Source organism: Prorops nasuta, unplaced genomic scaffold, assembly GCF_024137725.1.
Source record: "Prorops nasuta isolate Cenicafe-Biocafe unplaced genomic scaffold, Cenicafe_Pnas_1.2 PNAS00014, whole genome shotgun sequence".
In the NCBI taxonomy this organism is placed as follows: domain Eukaryota; kingdom Metazoa; phylum Arthropoda; class Insecta; order Hymenoptera; family Bethylidae; genus Prorops; species Prorops nasuta.
The window spans coordinates 6,218,239-6,229,579 of NW_027116811.1; the positions used below are offsets into that span (position 1 = coordinate 6,218,239).

The following is an 11,341-nucleotide window of genomic DNA, read 5'->3' on the forward strand; positions in this document are numbered from 1 at the left end:
CACCAACAAACCAATCCAGTCAGACCAGACCAGCAGACAGAGTTGAGTCGAGTCGAGTTCAGTTTCGTGACTGCCTCACACCGTGACGGGGCACGAGTGGCAAGTGTCTTCGACTGCCCTCGCAGAAAAGGTCAACCTATTCGAAAATACAACCTTAATCTCCTCTATTCCAATTCCCTCCCTACCCCCTCTCTCTTTCATTTTCCATCCAGTCACAAACGAATTCCAGTTCCAATAATCAATCTCTTTTCATACCAGCTCACTTGTCCCACTGTTATCCTTTTTTGTTTACATTGGTTTCATCTCTCATTCGTCGTACACCAAACCTTGTCTATGAACTTCTCCTTTGTGACTTGTGATTGCATCGAGTGAATGTGATTGTTTTCATTAGGATTGGATATACTATAAACATTCTTGGAATCCCCATAAAAGGATTTTCCAGAAATTCGTACGTAAACAAAAAATCAGTTAGTTCTTTGTTTCGTTGTATTTTCGAATTTCTCGTATAATTAGTGATACACGAGTGACTGGGCAAACTTAGTTTATTATGTGTACTTGAAGACATTTGGTTACTGCTAGAATGTTGTCTCCAAAAACTTTGATTCGCAACCTTTCAGAAACAGAGCAATGACGTCTTGGGTGAAACTACTGCAGATTTTTCGTTAACTCGTGACATATCGATGCATTTTGATATTTCAAAGTCTCAATGATTAGCACATTCCTCCTTCTGCTGAATCCACAAATTTATTGTATAACGACAAATTGTCTAGTCAAGTTCAAAGTTTGCCCTACAATAAAAATTTTGTTTAAGAATGACGTCGAAAAAATGCATTTCTCAGCATGTAATTCATTGACTATGTCTCTATAAATTCGCTAATGGCTATATTAAGGAGTCGAGTACATTCATTAGGTAAGATTATCGAGTCGTGGGTGATAGAAAGTAAAGGAAGACAAGTGGCGGGCGATTAATTTGCAGAATTGCCGGGTAATAACGTAGTTAGACTAATAAGATTGCCGAGTGCTTCCTTGGGCTTTCATTCACCGTGACATTTCACGCTTGGCGAATGCGTCAACGTGAAATTACGGTAGTTACATATTGCGCAATGATAAAAATGGTCCTGGAGAGATTGTTATCGTGACCGGCAACCAACGGGCTAAACCGGTATCAAATTCTCTCTCTTTTCCTGTGTTCCACATGAATTTTTTTTTCAATTTCTACCAACATTTTAGCCAAACTTTCATCCAGATTCGATTTCTCCTTCCATCTTGGTAAAATAGACACTACCGTGCCGGCTGGCTGTATCCTCGAATCCTCCAAAGATTGTACATTTAATTTTGCTTGGCTGCATTCATAGAAACGTATACGATGAAGTACAGAGATTTTAGCGTAGCCAAGGTCGAGTAAGGAGACCGGTGGATGCTCGTAACCGGTTCTCCGAGGAAGATTCGGCGCGGAGGGCGAGATTATCGCGCTAGGCCTCATTGTCGGTAAATTATAGCCCTGCCAGACTCTCTCTCACTCTCTCTCTCTCTCTCTCTCTCTCTCTCTCTCTCTCTCTCTCTCTCTCTCTATCTCTCTCTCTCTATCAGCCAGCAAAAGATTTAAAAACTATCATCCACTCTTTGTAAAGCCAGCAGGAAAATTATCCATGGGAAACATAACCTCTTCCGCAGCTCCATGTAAACTTGCTCCAATTGGACTTTAAGATGAACTGGAAAAAACGACCACAGATAATTGGATGAAAAGAGTTGGAGTAGTATATAAATAGAGAAAGAAAAAACGGTATGGTTTAACGACGTTTTGCCGTAGGAAAGAAGCGATTCTCGAGTTTCCCGAGGGTGCATACAGTCCAGGAATAGCGGATACATTTTCAGACAAAATGCCCCCCTTCCTCCCTCTCGACTCATTTCCTTGCTTCGTTTCTCTTTTTTCCTTCTGCTTTCTCCCTTTACACATCGAGTTCCCTCTCTCTTTCGTTTCTTCCTACACTACCATTTCTCCTCACCCTTCTCCCCCCTTCACCACTTCCTAACCTCTCTCTCTCTCTTCGCTTTTATTGTCCTCGCATTCTGACCCCTTCGTCATCCGCCTTGGTTTATTATTACACGCGTTTCCCCCTCTCTGTTGGCCATCACCACCAACACCCGGACGAAGCTTCTCCTTCGTGCGTGCAACACACACCTAGCACCGCCAAGGTACACAGCAGTCAACAGATTCGGGAAGCCCTGAACTTCGGTATTCCTCAGACTTTTCCAAGGTCACCACAGCGCTTTACAACCGGTTTTTTTTTCAACCGAGGACCCACAAATAATCAGTCATAACCTAGACAGAAATTTTTGTTGGTAAAAATTCGACTTTTATTCGATATTTATCAGGGATTTGCATAACAGCCGTAGGTTTAACGTGCAAGACGTCACATGACCTGTTCTCGATGGCCAATGGCTTCCGGCACGCGGATCGTGGCTATCGCGAAATTAACGCTGATAAAAACCTATCGCTACTGTTTATCTTTAAAAGATACCGGCAAATAGTTGAACCTACTCATGCATTATGCAGAATGCAACATTTTCGACTGCTTAACCTCGCGATACGTCCTCCTGCGCTATAATCCCTCCACTCCCCCCCCCCCCTTACCTTTTACTCCACTCGATTACTCACCAGACAGCACAAACCTCCTCAGAAGCTATTAAGAATCCCATGAGTAAATCCAGATATTCCAAACATTCATTGAGACCTTTGTGACCTGGGATTCTCCAGTTTCAATCAAATCAAAACAATTAACGCCTTCGTTTTACTTGAATTGTAATAATACATTTTAATTCAGCCACTGAGTATAATTTCTTGGTCTTTTTAAATGACAGCAAAAACCTAGAAACATTCGTACATATATGAATTGAGTAAAAATCATACATTATGTAAATTAAAAAGCTTATTATCTTGTCCAGAGTATATGATGAATGAATTGCTGCAAAGGTTTATACACACATGAAAAGAAAAAAACAAAAAATTTAGGAAGAAGATACGAAGATAAATAATGATTTTATGGTTGCCTACAGTAGACTTTCTCGCTTGGGGAAATATTATCGTGGTTGTGTACTTGTGTATAGCGCGAGGTCACGTAGGAGCGCGTACACACACTTATGAAATATTTACGTGTATGTGCTAGTATGTACTATTTACCAAGTACGCCAGAACACACGTTGATTGCAAAGCGAATTTCTATAGCTACTTCTGTATCACGATTGTGTTCTCGTCTCCTCATCACGAGGATGATCGCTGAAACATTTAGAAAAGTTTTGTTACTCTCTAGAATGGATAGAAAAATGAGAGTCCGATTCAGTTACCATGCGCAATGTATTTCTAGGTTTCACCGGGTACAGATTCGTAAAATTAGAATCCAACCGTTACAATCGGTCAACGATCGACGGTGTTTTTATTGTTCACTCAGAAGTCATGGGCTAATTTCGTCATTAAACGGAATAGCGAGGAAAGAAGTAAACTCGTGGCGGTTTGGAATAGTCTGGATGACAGTTTTGTTTATTCTTTTTGTTAGAGCCTTTGCAGCGTCCTCTATTTTAGGCTTTTCAAACTGGAATTGAGAAAAATATTGCTTCTGGAACAGAGAAAATCTTCGTCTTATTTATTATATTACGTTTGCATTTTGATTAATCGATCATGGTATTTTGAAAGAGATTGCGAAGCAGGGAGGAGGGGGTGAGGGCTATTCAAAAGGTTATTAGGTGGAATTTTTACGGGGAAAATCGGGGTCGCTGCATCGGTGCGTCATCGCACGGTGACTCAGGGAGAAAAAAGTCGGTTGACTGGAGCGCGTGAGAAGCAGCGAAATGTTTTCCTTGCGCTTATACGTCCCATGACATTGGAACGAGCCCCGACACGCCGGTTCTAGCGTGTTTTAACGCTCTACGGCTAATCCTAAAACGTTTAGCGAGTAGCGACGTCCACGGATTCCCAATTAGATGCCAGTTAGCCAATTGCCCGGTTAGCCGAGGAAGCGTTGTGCCACCCGTGAAGAATCGGCTACCGTCGATTAACACGATTTATCGAGCTCTGATTCTCTACGAGCAGCATTATTTGGGAAGGAAATGTATAAATAGAAGGGGAAAGCCGTAAAACTCGTTTCGTTGCTCAGTGGAATATCGTCTTTATTTATGGCAACGAATGTCCAAGTTGAGAAAATCCGATATTCCTATAGTGTAATTCACGGCTCGGAGACACATTGGAGCTCTGTGAAAGAAAAGAATGAATCAGAAAGGTTTATTATAAGAAGGGGAAAATCAAGGATAATTCTTACCAGAGAAAGGTGGATCTGTCAATTAAATCGTCTCGATGAAGTCATTTCGCAGTACCATAAACTGCCACTTTCGATTAGATTTTTCTTCAAGATTTCTCCACATACTGCTCGCTTTAATTCGCGTATGATTTTCATTAATAAAATATCATTGAAAAGTTGAAATCGTTCAATTTGTTTTACCATCTAATGTATATTTCGAAGAAAACCGCTCAAGAATGAATTTCCTGCATATCGATTTATATCTTATCAGTTATACTCGGTTAGTGGATTTTGCCAAGCTATCGAATACAGAAATGCCCAGTGTTTCTTTCGCCTTTGATGGGAGAACCAGTCGATAATACATTAACAAATTGGACGATAACAATAAATTAGCTTGAAAATGGGGTGAGTCAAACCAACAAGAATTTAACCTCGCAGAAATCGTTTGTGGCGTTCGAAGAGTGCAGTCGCACTTGTTTTCGTTCATCGAACACTTGATAATTGTTCGGTAATTAATTTTGCTAATTTCCGGTATACCTTGTTCAACCTTGTTGCATTATATCTCATCTAATATCTAATCAGAATGGCTTATCGCTTTGTTCGAGGTCAACTTCAAACAAACAAACGTATAAAACGATGAAAAATTAATCGTTAATTGTAGATTCTACTTTATGTCTTCTTTCTTTTTTAATAAATATAGAGAATTTGTGATACCTGAATGTTTTTGTGTTCATTAATCTCTTCTAATATCTAATCGGAAGCTTATCCTACTTATCATCCCGCGCAAAGACCAGTTCAACTGACGCATATCTGGAACGTGCTGAAGTTGTCCTTTATTAAAATCGTTTACAAAATTCTCATCGACTATTCCAATTCAAATTTGACAATTAATTTTGAACGTTTCAAAATTATTACTAGGAGAAGAAATTTTAGGAAAAATATAATGACAATAACTAAAATTTAAATATTTATTTATTTTTTTCAAATTTATGTTAAATTTTGTTCATTAGAGGAAAATGTTTACAGATTCATAAAAAACAAGGAAGTGACTAATTTGGAAAAACCAGAGGCACCAAAATTTTTAACAGAATCATCCAGGACAATGGAGAGAGAATTATACGAAAGAGACAGAGTGGGTGTTCAGGATTTTGTCTTGCTGGAGGAATATGAAAGCGAGTCTGCTTTCATAGCAAATTTGAGGAAAAGGTTCAAGGAGGATTTAATCTACACTTATATAGGTCAAGTACTTGTATCGATAAATCCTTACAAAAAACTCCCAATTTATGGCGCAGAAACAATACAGTATTATCATAGGAGAAACTTTTTTGAAGCTCCACCACACATGTGAGTGTCTCTTTTGTAATCACCCACTTGTGAATTGTACAAGCACTTGCTGAATTGCAGATTTGCACTGGCAGACACTGCTTACCAGTCGCTGACTAAGGAAAATCGTGACCAATGCATTTTGATATCGGGTAATTTAGATTACAGCGTTGAATCGAATAGTCAATTAAGAGTACTAGTTCCACTCTAGTTAATAAAATACTTTTATTGCAGGTGAATCTGGTTCGGGGAAAACTGAAGCATCCAAAAAGGTCCTGGAATTCATTGCAGCAGCCACAGGACATAAAAGACAAGTGGAACAAGTAAATGATAAATTAATTGGCAGTAATCCTGTTCTGGAAGCATTTGGCAATGCCAAAACTAACAAGAATGACAATTCTTCGAGATTTGGAAAGTACATGGACATTCAGTTTGATTTTCAAGTATGACAGGAAAATAAGATTAAGGAATGTCAAATTATATTCCTCTATGGCTAACTTGTAATTTACAAATTTCAAGGGAAATCCTATTGGTGGAAATATCCTCAATTATCTATTGGAAAAATCACGCGTGGTGCATCAATCAAGTGGCGAGCGAAACTTCCACATTTTTTATCAATTGTTAGGCGGTGCGAAAGAAGATACTCTGAGGAAGCTTTTTCTTAAACGCAATTTGGATACTTATTATTACCTGAGCAATGGCGTGAGTGTTTCATCAAAGCATAATTAAAGTATGAGTGAAACTGATGGAGAAATCTTTTTTCAGGCGAAAGGAACTGTGGATACTATCGATGACGTTATGCAGTACAAGGAAGTAATTAATGCCATGAAGACTATGGAGATGAGTCAGCAGGAACAGGACGACCTCTTTGCAATTGTTGCTTCCGTTTTACACATGGGAAATGTGGGTTTCACGGAAGTTGAGGGAATCGCCAAGATTCTTAAGCCCGCCTCCGTCGATGCGGTTTCCACTGTAGGTTTGCCAGGAAATCTCATTTCCTTAACAATCTCTCCAGAGTGTCCACCTTTCTTCAACCGTTTCATTTTTTATGTGTTTTTAGCTCCTAGGTTGCGACGTCAAAGAACTGTCACGAGCCTTTACCCATCGAACCATAAATGCCCACGGAGACGTCGTTGTATCCCCATTGAACAGAGAATTAGCAATTTATGCCAGAGATGCCTTGGCAAAGGCTGTTTACGACAGACTGTTCACGTGGCTCGTGAGTAGACTTAACAAATCCCTCCAGCCACAGCAGGGACCGCGCAGGAAGATGGTCATGGGAATCCTCGACATTTATGGCTTTGAAATTTTTCAAAAAAATAGCTTTGAGCAGTTCTGCATCAATTTTTGCAATGAAAAGCTGCAACAACTGTTTATTCAGCTCACGCTGAAATCCGAACAGGAGGAATACCTGAGAGAGGGAATTGAGTGGGAGAATATTGAATATTTTAATAACAAAGTTATCTGTGATTTGATTGAAGAGAAATACAAGGGTTTGTACTATGGCAATATGCAATTCTATATTGTGGAACTTTATTCGTATTACTTTTATCTTCCTTTTTACAGGAATCATCTCCTTGCTGGACGAGGAATGCTTAAGGCCAGGAGAGCCTACAGATCTCAGCTTTCTTGAGAAATTAAATACAAATCTTAACTGCCATCCACATTACATAAGCCATATGAAGTCTGACATTCAAACTCAAAAAACCATGGGGCGAGATGTAATTTCTTTTCTTTTACTTTTTGACCTCATGTATAATTATTTTATTGTAGTTAATAGATGAATTTTATTTTAGGAATTCAGATTGATTCATTATGCAGGAGATGTAACTTACAATGTTCGAGGATTTTTGGAGAAGAATAATGATTTACTCTTCAGAGATTTGAGAGAAGTTATGTCGCATACGACGAATTCTATAACGAAGGCTGTTTTCGATGTAAAGGATTTGACTAGCAAGAAACGTCCAGAAACAGCAATTACACAGTTTAAAAATAGCTTGAATAATTTAATGGACATTTTAATGGGAAAAGAGCCCTCTTATATCAGGTGCATCAAGCCAAACGATTATAAAATGCCACGTAAGTTTCCCTGCAATATTAATATAAACTATATTTTTGATACTTAAAATTATAATTTTAATTTATTTTTTAAAAGATCAATTTAACGAGAAGATTGTGATGCACCAAATTAAATATCTTGGATTGATGGAGAATCTTAGGGTGAGGAGAGCAGGATTTGCTTATAGGAGACCCTATGAACAGTTTCTGCAAAGGTACAAATCGCTCTGTCCACAAACTTGGCCGCAATACAACGGCTCGCCCAAAGAAGGCGTTCAAATCCTTTTGGACCACCTTAATTATAAGCCTGAAGAATACAGGATGGGCAAGTAAGCAAAATTTGATGTGATAGTTATAAAAATAATTTATATTCCAAATTTATATAACTTTTTTGCTATAGTACCAAATTGTTTATACGATTTCCCAAGACGCTATTTACGACGGAGGATGCTTTCCAATTGAAAAAGCATGAAATTGCTGCTATCATTCAAAGTAGGTGGAAATGTATATTAGAGAGGCGAAGATATTTAAAGATAAGGGAAGCTGCTATCGCAATTCAAAAGAATATCCGACGTTGGCATGCCAAGCGGGAGGCAGAAAAAAGAAGACAGGCTGTTAGAACCATTCGAAGGTAAATAGTTACAATTATTAATAACTAATAATTTAGAAACTAATCAATAACTATAATTTAATCACAGATTTATCAAAGGATTCATCACGCGAGACGGGGCCCCTACTGAAGAAAACAAAGCTTTTATTGAACTGGCTAAAGCTCAGTGGTTGATCAGACTTTCAAAATCCCTTCCTCCTCGTGTTTTAAATAACTATTGGCCACCTTGTCCCTATTCGTGCAAACAAGTAAATATAGTTTTTTACGATATTGTTGAATTCTCGAATGAATAAACAGCATTTTTATTCAAATTAGGCCTCTGAACACCTGAGAGTATTGCATAAAAGGTGGAAGGCACGAAAATATAGGCTTTCTCTAAGCCGGGAAGAAAAGGAGCATTTCGAATTGAAAATCCTTGCAGAATCTATTTTCAAGGGTAAAAAGAAATCGTATGGAAAAAGTGTTGGTCTCAGATTTCAAACGGATCGTCTTGGGGAAGAATATAAAACGCTTAAGCAAACTTTTAGCAGAAACGTTCTTTCGCCTGGAGAATCTATTAAAGTAATATTATTTCTTCAACTTCCAAAAATATTAATATTAATGTAACTGTTGTAATTATTATATTTTTGCAGTATGCTACGCCTGTTATAAAATACGATAGGCATGGGTATAAGCCACGCGAAAGGGTGTTGATTTTAACGGATAAGGCTGTATATATTTTAGATACTATAAAAACTTTTAAATTAAAGCACAGATTGCCTTATAAATGCATCGAGGAATTAGTTGTAACGGGGGAATCTGATAATTTATTAATTGTAAGAATACCTCCTGAACAAAAGAAAGATAAGGTATGAGCTTTGTGTGGTTTATTAACAATTCTTTTATTTAAAATTAAACACACAAGAGCAGTTTTTTTGCTCAAATGATGACTCGCGCTTTTAACATGAATCGTTTGATGTCGGTAAAGCCAACGAATTAAGAATGGAGCACTGTACATGCATACAAAAGTGCTCCAGTTTGTACACATTTGTATGATTTCTTTTTTCTTCATCCTCAGGGTGATTTAATATTGGAAGTGCCGTACATAATAGAGGCATTAACAAAAGCAATAGATATTACCAATAACCCAAAAATATTGAAAATTGTTAATACAGAATCGTAAGTATACCAGGAAAGTATTATTTAAACATTCCCCATTAATTCTTTTTTATTTATTAGTGTGTCACACAAGCTAGTCAGTGGAAAAGAAGGTGTCATTGAATTCAAAACTGGTACAACACCAGCTATTAGTAAGAATAGACAAAGTGGTCATCTGCTTGTGGTAAGAATTAATTTAACTGGAATCAGTACTTTATGTAAATAGTAACAACATACTCTTGCTCATTTAGGTGGCAACGCCATAACAATGGAAAAGAACTGGAACAGAAGTAAAATGTACTTAGATGAGAACAAAATCACACATCTGAAAGTTATTAAAGGATATTGTGATTTTTATTGAAACAAGGAAGATATTAATATATTGTAAAGTTTTAATTGTATAATTCTAGAAAATTTTATTTTTTATTAGTGAGAAATATAAATACATTGAAGTATCATGTATCCGAAACATAAAAATTAAAATTGTAACAACTTTTATAATTGTTGGCTAACATAAACCAAAGTGCCATTATAAAACTACATTTGATTGGGTAGAAAAAAAGAACTAATGTTAAACAATAAAACTAAATTAAATTAAAAGCTTCTTTTCTGTCTTTTTTTATCCCTTTTTTCCTTTGACTGTTTTCTTATTAGTCTTTTTAACAGCTTTTACCTCCTTTGTCGATACTACTTTTTTTTCTAAAACTTTCTTTGTCAAAGATTGTTTTCCTTCCAAAGCTTTCTCTCTCAATTCATTTTCCATAGCTTTGTTTACATTTTTTGTTATCATCTTCTTCAACTTATTAGCTTCAGAATCTTCTTTTTTGAAGGATGGCCCCCCTTTAATGAAAATATAAATACCAAATTTATTGGAATTAAAACAGAATAGGCAAAATATAATGAAATGTTAAGGTAACAATGTGCAATAATAAAAGCTTACGGCATTTGTTCAAAACTTTTTGAGACTTTTTATTTTTTTGTTTAGCTTTTGCATTTCTTGGTGGCAAGCTCGTTTTCACTTTTAGCTTTCCTTGTGGCATTTTCTTTATTGATAATAATTAATACACTGTAACAAAACTAGAGGTTATGTTTGGTTAACGCTACCACGTGAACTGAAAAACCTACGCTGCAAATACCACAAATACAGTTTTTTTTTTGTGGTATTGCTACAACACTTACTACTTTATGATTTTCTTTTATTATTAAATGTAATAATCGGAATTGTTTAAGTGATAATGATACTTATAACAAGCAATGAAGATTATTAAATTAAATGAATTGAAAATTTTAAACCTGTACCTGATTAAATAGTGATGTAGGGAGACGCTAAAATCTTTTAACTACTGCGCATCAAAATTGTTTCAAATAAATACGTATAGTAGCGTTAATAGCGTTAAATGTCTGAACTGACTAGAAACTGCAAAAAGTGTATGTATACATACACTGGATTTAATAAAAAAAATTAATATAAATATTGCTGGTTACTATTCTAATTATTTTTCTCACCTCGGGAAATTTGAGACTACACGGTCGTATTTGAAGTATATAGTTAAGTAATCATTTTATAGTTTATCTCATATTTTTCAAGACTGATATTTTTTTCATTTCAATTATATTTCTATAGATGAATATAAGCAAATTAATTAAATTGAAAAATACCTTGAAATGTTAGAAAATGTATTACACATTTTTTCTATTTAATTATTGAACATAGGAATATGCATATATAGGGGTAGTATTTTCTTCATTGTAAAAATGTATTTATTCAATAAAAATTACAAACTACATATTAAATTCTATTCAATTTCACAAGCTTTACTAAATATATATAATTTTACCAAGCATTTGCCAATAGGTAGTAAAAGTGGCCTTTAGAATTTTATAAATTTCTAGATAAAGAGCTCGAAATATTTGAATTAAA

The 11,341-nt window shown here is 36.1% G+C and overlaps 2 protein-coding genes and 1 long non-coding RNA gene across 9 annotated transcripts; 1 reads left to right on the forward strand and 2 right to left on the reverse strand.

Annotated features, from left to right (window-relative positions):
* The first annotated feature begins 3 nt into the window (after nt 1–3).
* Nucleotides 4–9,810, forward strand: Myo61F (Myosin 61F). 4 transcript variants are annotated; one of them, XM_066735743.1, is made up of 17 exons: nt 4–130; nt 5,319–5,636; nt 5,697–5,767; nt 5,850–6,058; nt 6,135–6,317; nt 6,381–6,587; nt 6,676–7,108; nt 7,182–7,336; nt 7,412–7,694; nt 7,771–8,002; nt 8,074–8,304; nt 8,372–8,531; nt 8,599–8,844; nt 8,916–9,131; nt 9,341–9,441; nt 9,502–9,604; nt 9,672–9,810. In XM_066735743.1, the coding sequence occupies exons 2-17, from the start codon at nt 5,395–5,397 to the stop codon at nt 9,684–9,686; spliced, it is 3,087 nt and encodes a 1,028-aa protein (XP_066591840.1). In that variant the 5' UTR covers nt 4–130; nt 5,319–5,394; the 3' UTR covers nt 9,687–9,810. The 4 variants fall into 4 exon arrangements, with proteins under 4 accessions (XP_066591840.1, XP_066591838.1, XP_066591836.1 ...); XM_066735741.1 differs by lacking the exon at nt 4–130 and adding an exon at nt 316–448; XM_066735739.1 differs by lacking the exon at nt 4–130 and adding an exon at nt 4,568–4,697.
* On the reverse strand, nt 2,190–4,627 carry LOC136778676 (uncharacterized). Of its 3 annotated transcripts, none has more exons than XR_010823473.1 (6): nt 4,494–4,627; nt 4,314–4,424; nt 3,346–4,246; nt 3,182–3,277; nt 2,660–2,869; nt 2,190–2,323 (listed from the first exon to the last, which is right to left on the reverse strand). It is a non-coding gene; the product is annotated as an uncharacterized lncRNA (long non-coding RNA). The 3 variants fall into 3 exon arrangements; XR_010823474.1 differs by lacking the exon at nt 4,494–4,627 and having other exon boundaries at nt 3,346–3,614; nt 3,755–4,246; nt 4,314–4,444; XR_010823472.1 differs by lacking the exon at nt 4,494–4,627 and having other exon boundaries at nt 4,314–4,444.
* Nucleotides 9,716–10,842, reverse strand: LOC136778674 (uncharacterized). Of its 2 annotated transcripts, none has more exons than XM_066735773.1 (3): nt 10,720–10,842; nt 10,361–10,486; nt 9,716–10,260 (listed from the first exon to the last, which is right to left on the reverse strand). In XM_066735773.1, exons 2-3 carry the CDS (start codon nt 10,458–10,460, stop codon nt 10,040–10,042), a joined length of 321 nt encoding a protein of 106 aa, XP_066591870.1. In that variant the 5' UTR covers nt 10,461–10,486; nt 10,720–10,842; the 3' UTR covers nt 9,716–10,039. The 2 variants fall into 2 exon arrangements, with proteins under 2 accessions (XP_066591870.1, XP_066591871.1); XM_066735774.1 differs by having other exon boundaries at nt 10,600–10,731.
* Nucleotides 10,843–11,341: the final 499 nt, after the last annotated feature.

Coding starts and splice junctions, on each gene's coding strand:
- Myo61F (XM_066735739.1), top strand. Junction 5,637..5,696: donor TTTGAAGCTCCACCACACAT/GTGAGTGTCTCT, acceptor GCTGAATTGCAG/ATTTGCACTGGCAGACACTG. Junction 5,768..5,849: donor CCAATGCATTTTGATATCGG/GTAATTTAGATT, acceptor CTTTTATTGCAG/GTGAATCTGGTTCGGGGAAA.
- LOC136778674 (XM_066735773.1), bottom strand. CDS start 10,460: ATGCCACAAGGAAAGCTAAAAGTGAAAACGAGCTTGCCACCAAGAAAT. Junction 10,261..10,360: donor AAAAGTTTTGAACAAATGCC/GTAAGCTTTTAT, acceptor TTTTCATTAAAG/GGGGGCCATCCTTCAAAAAA.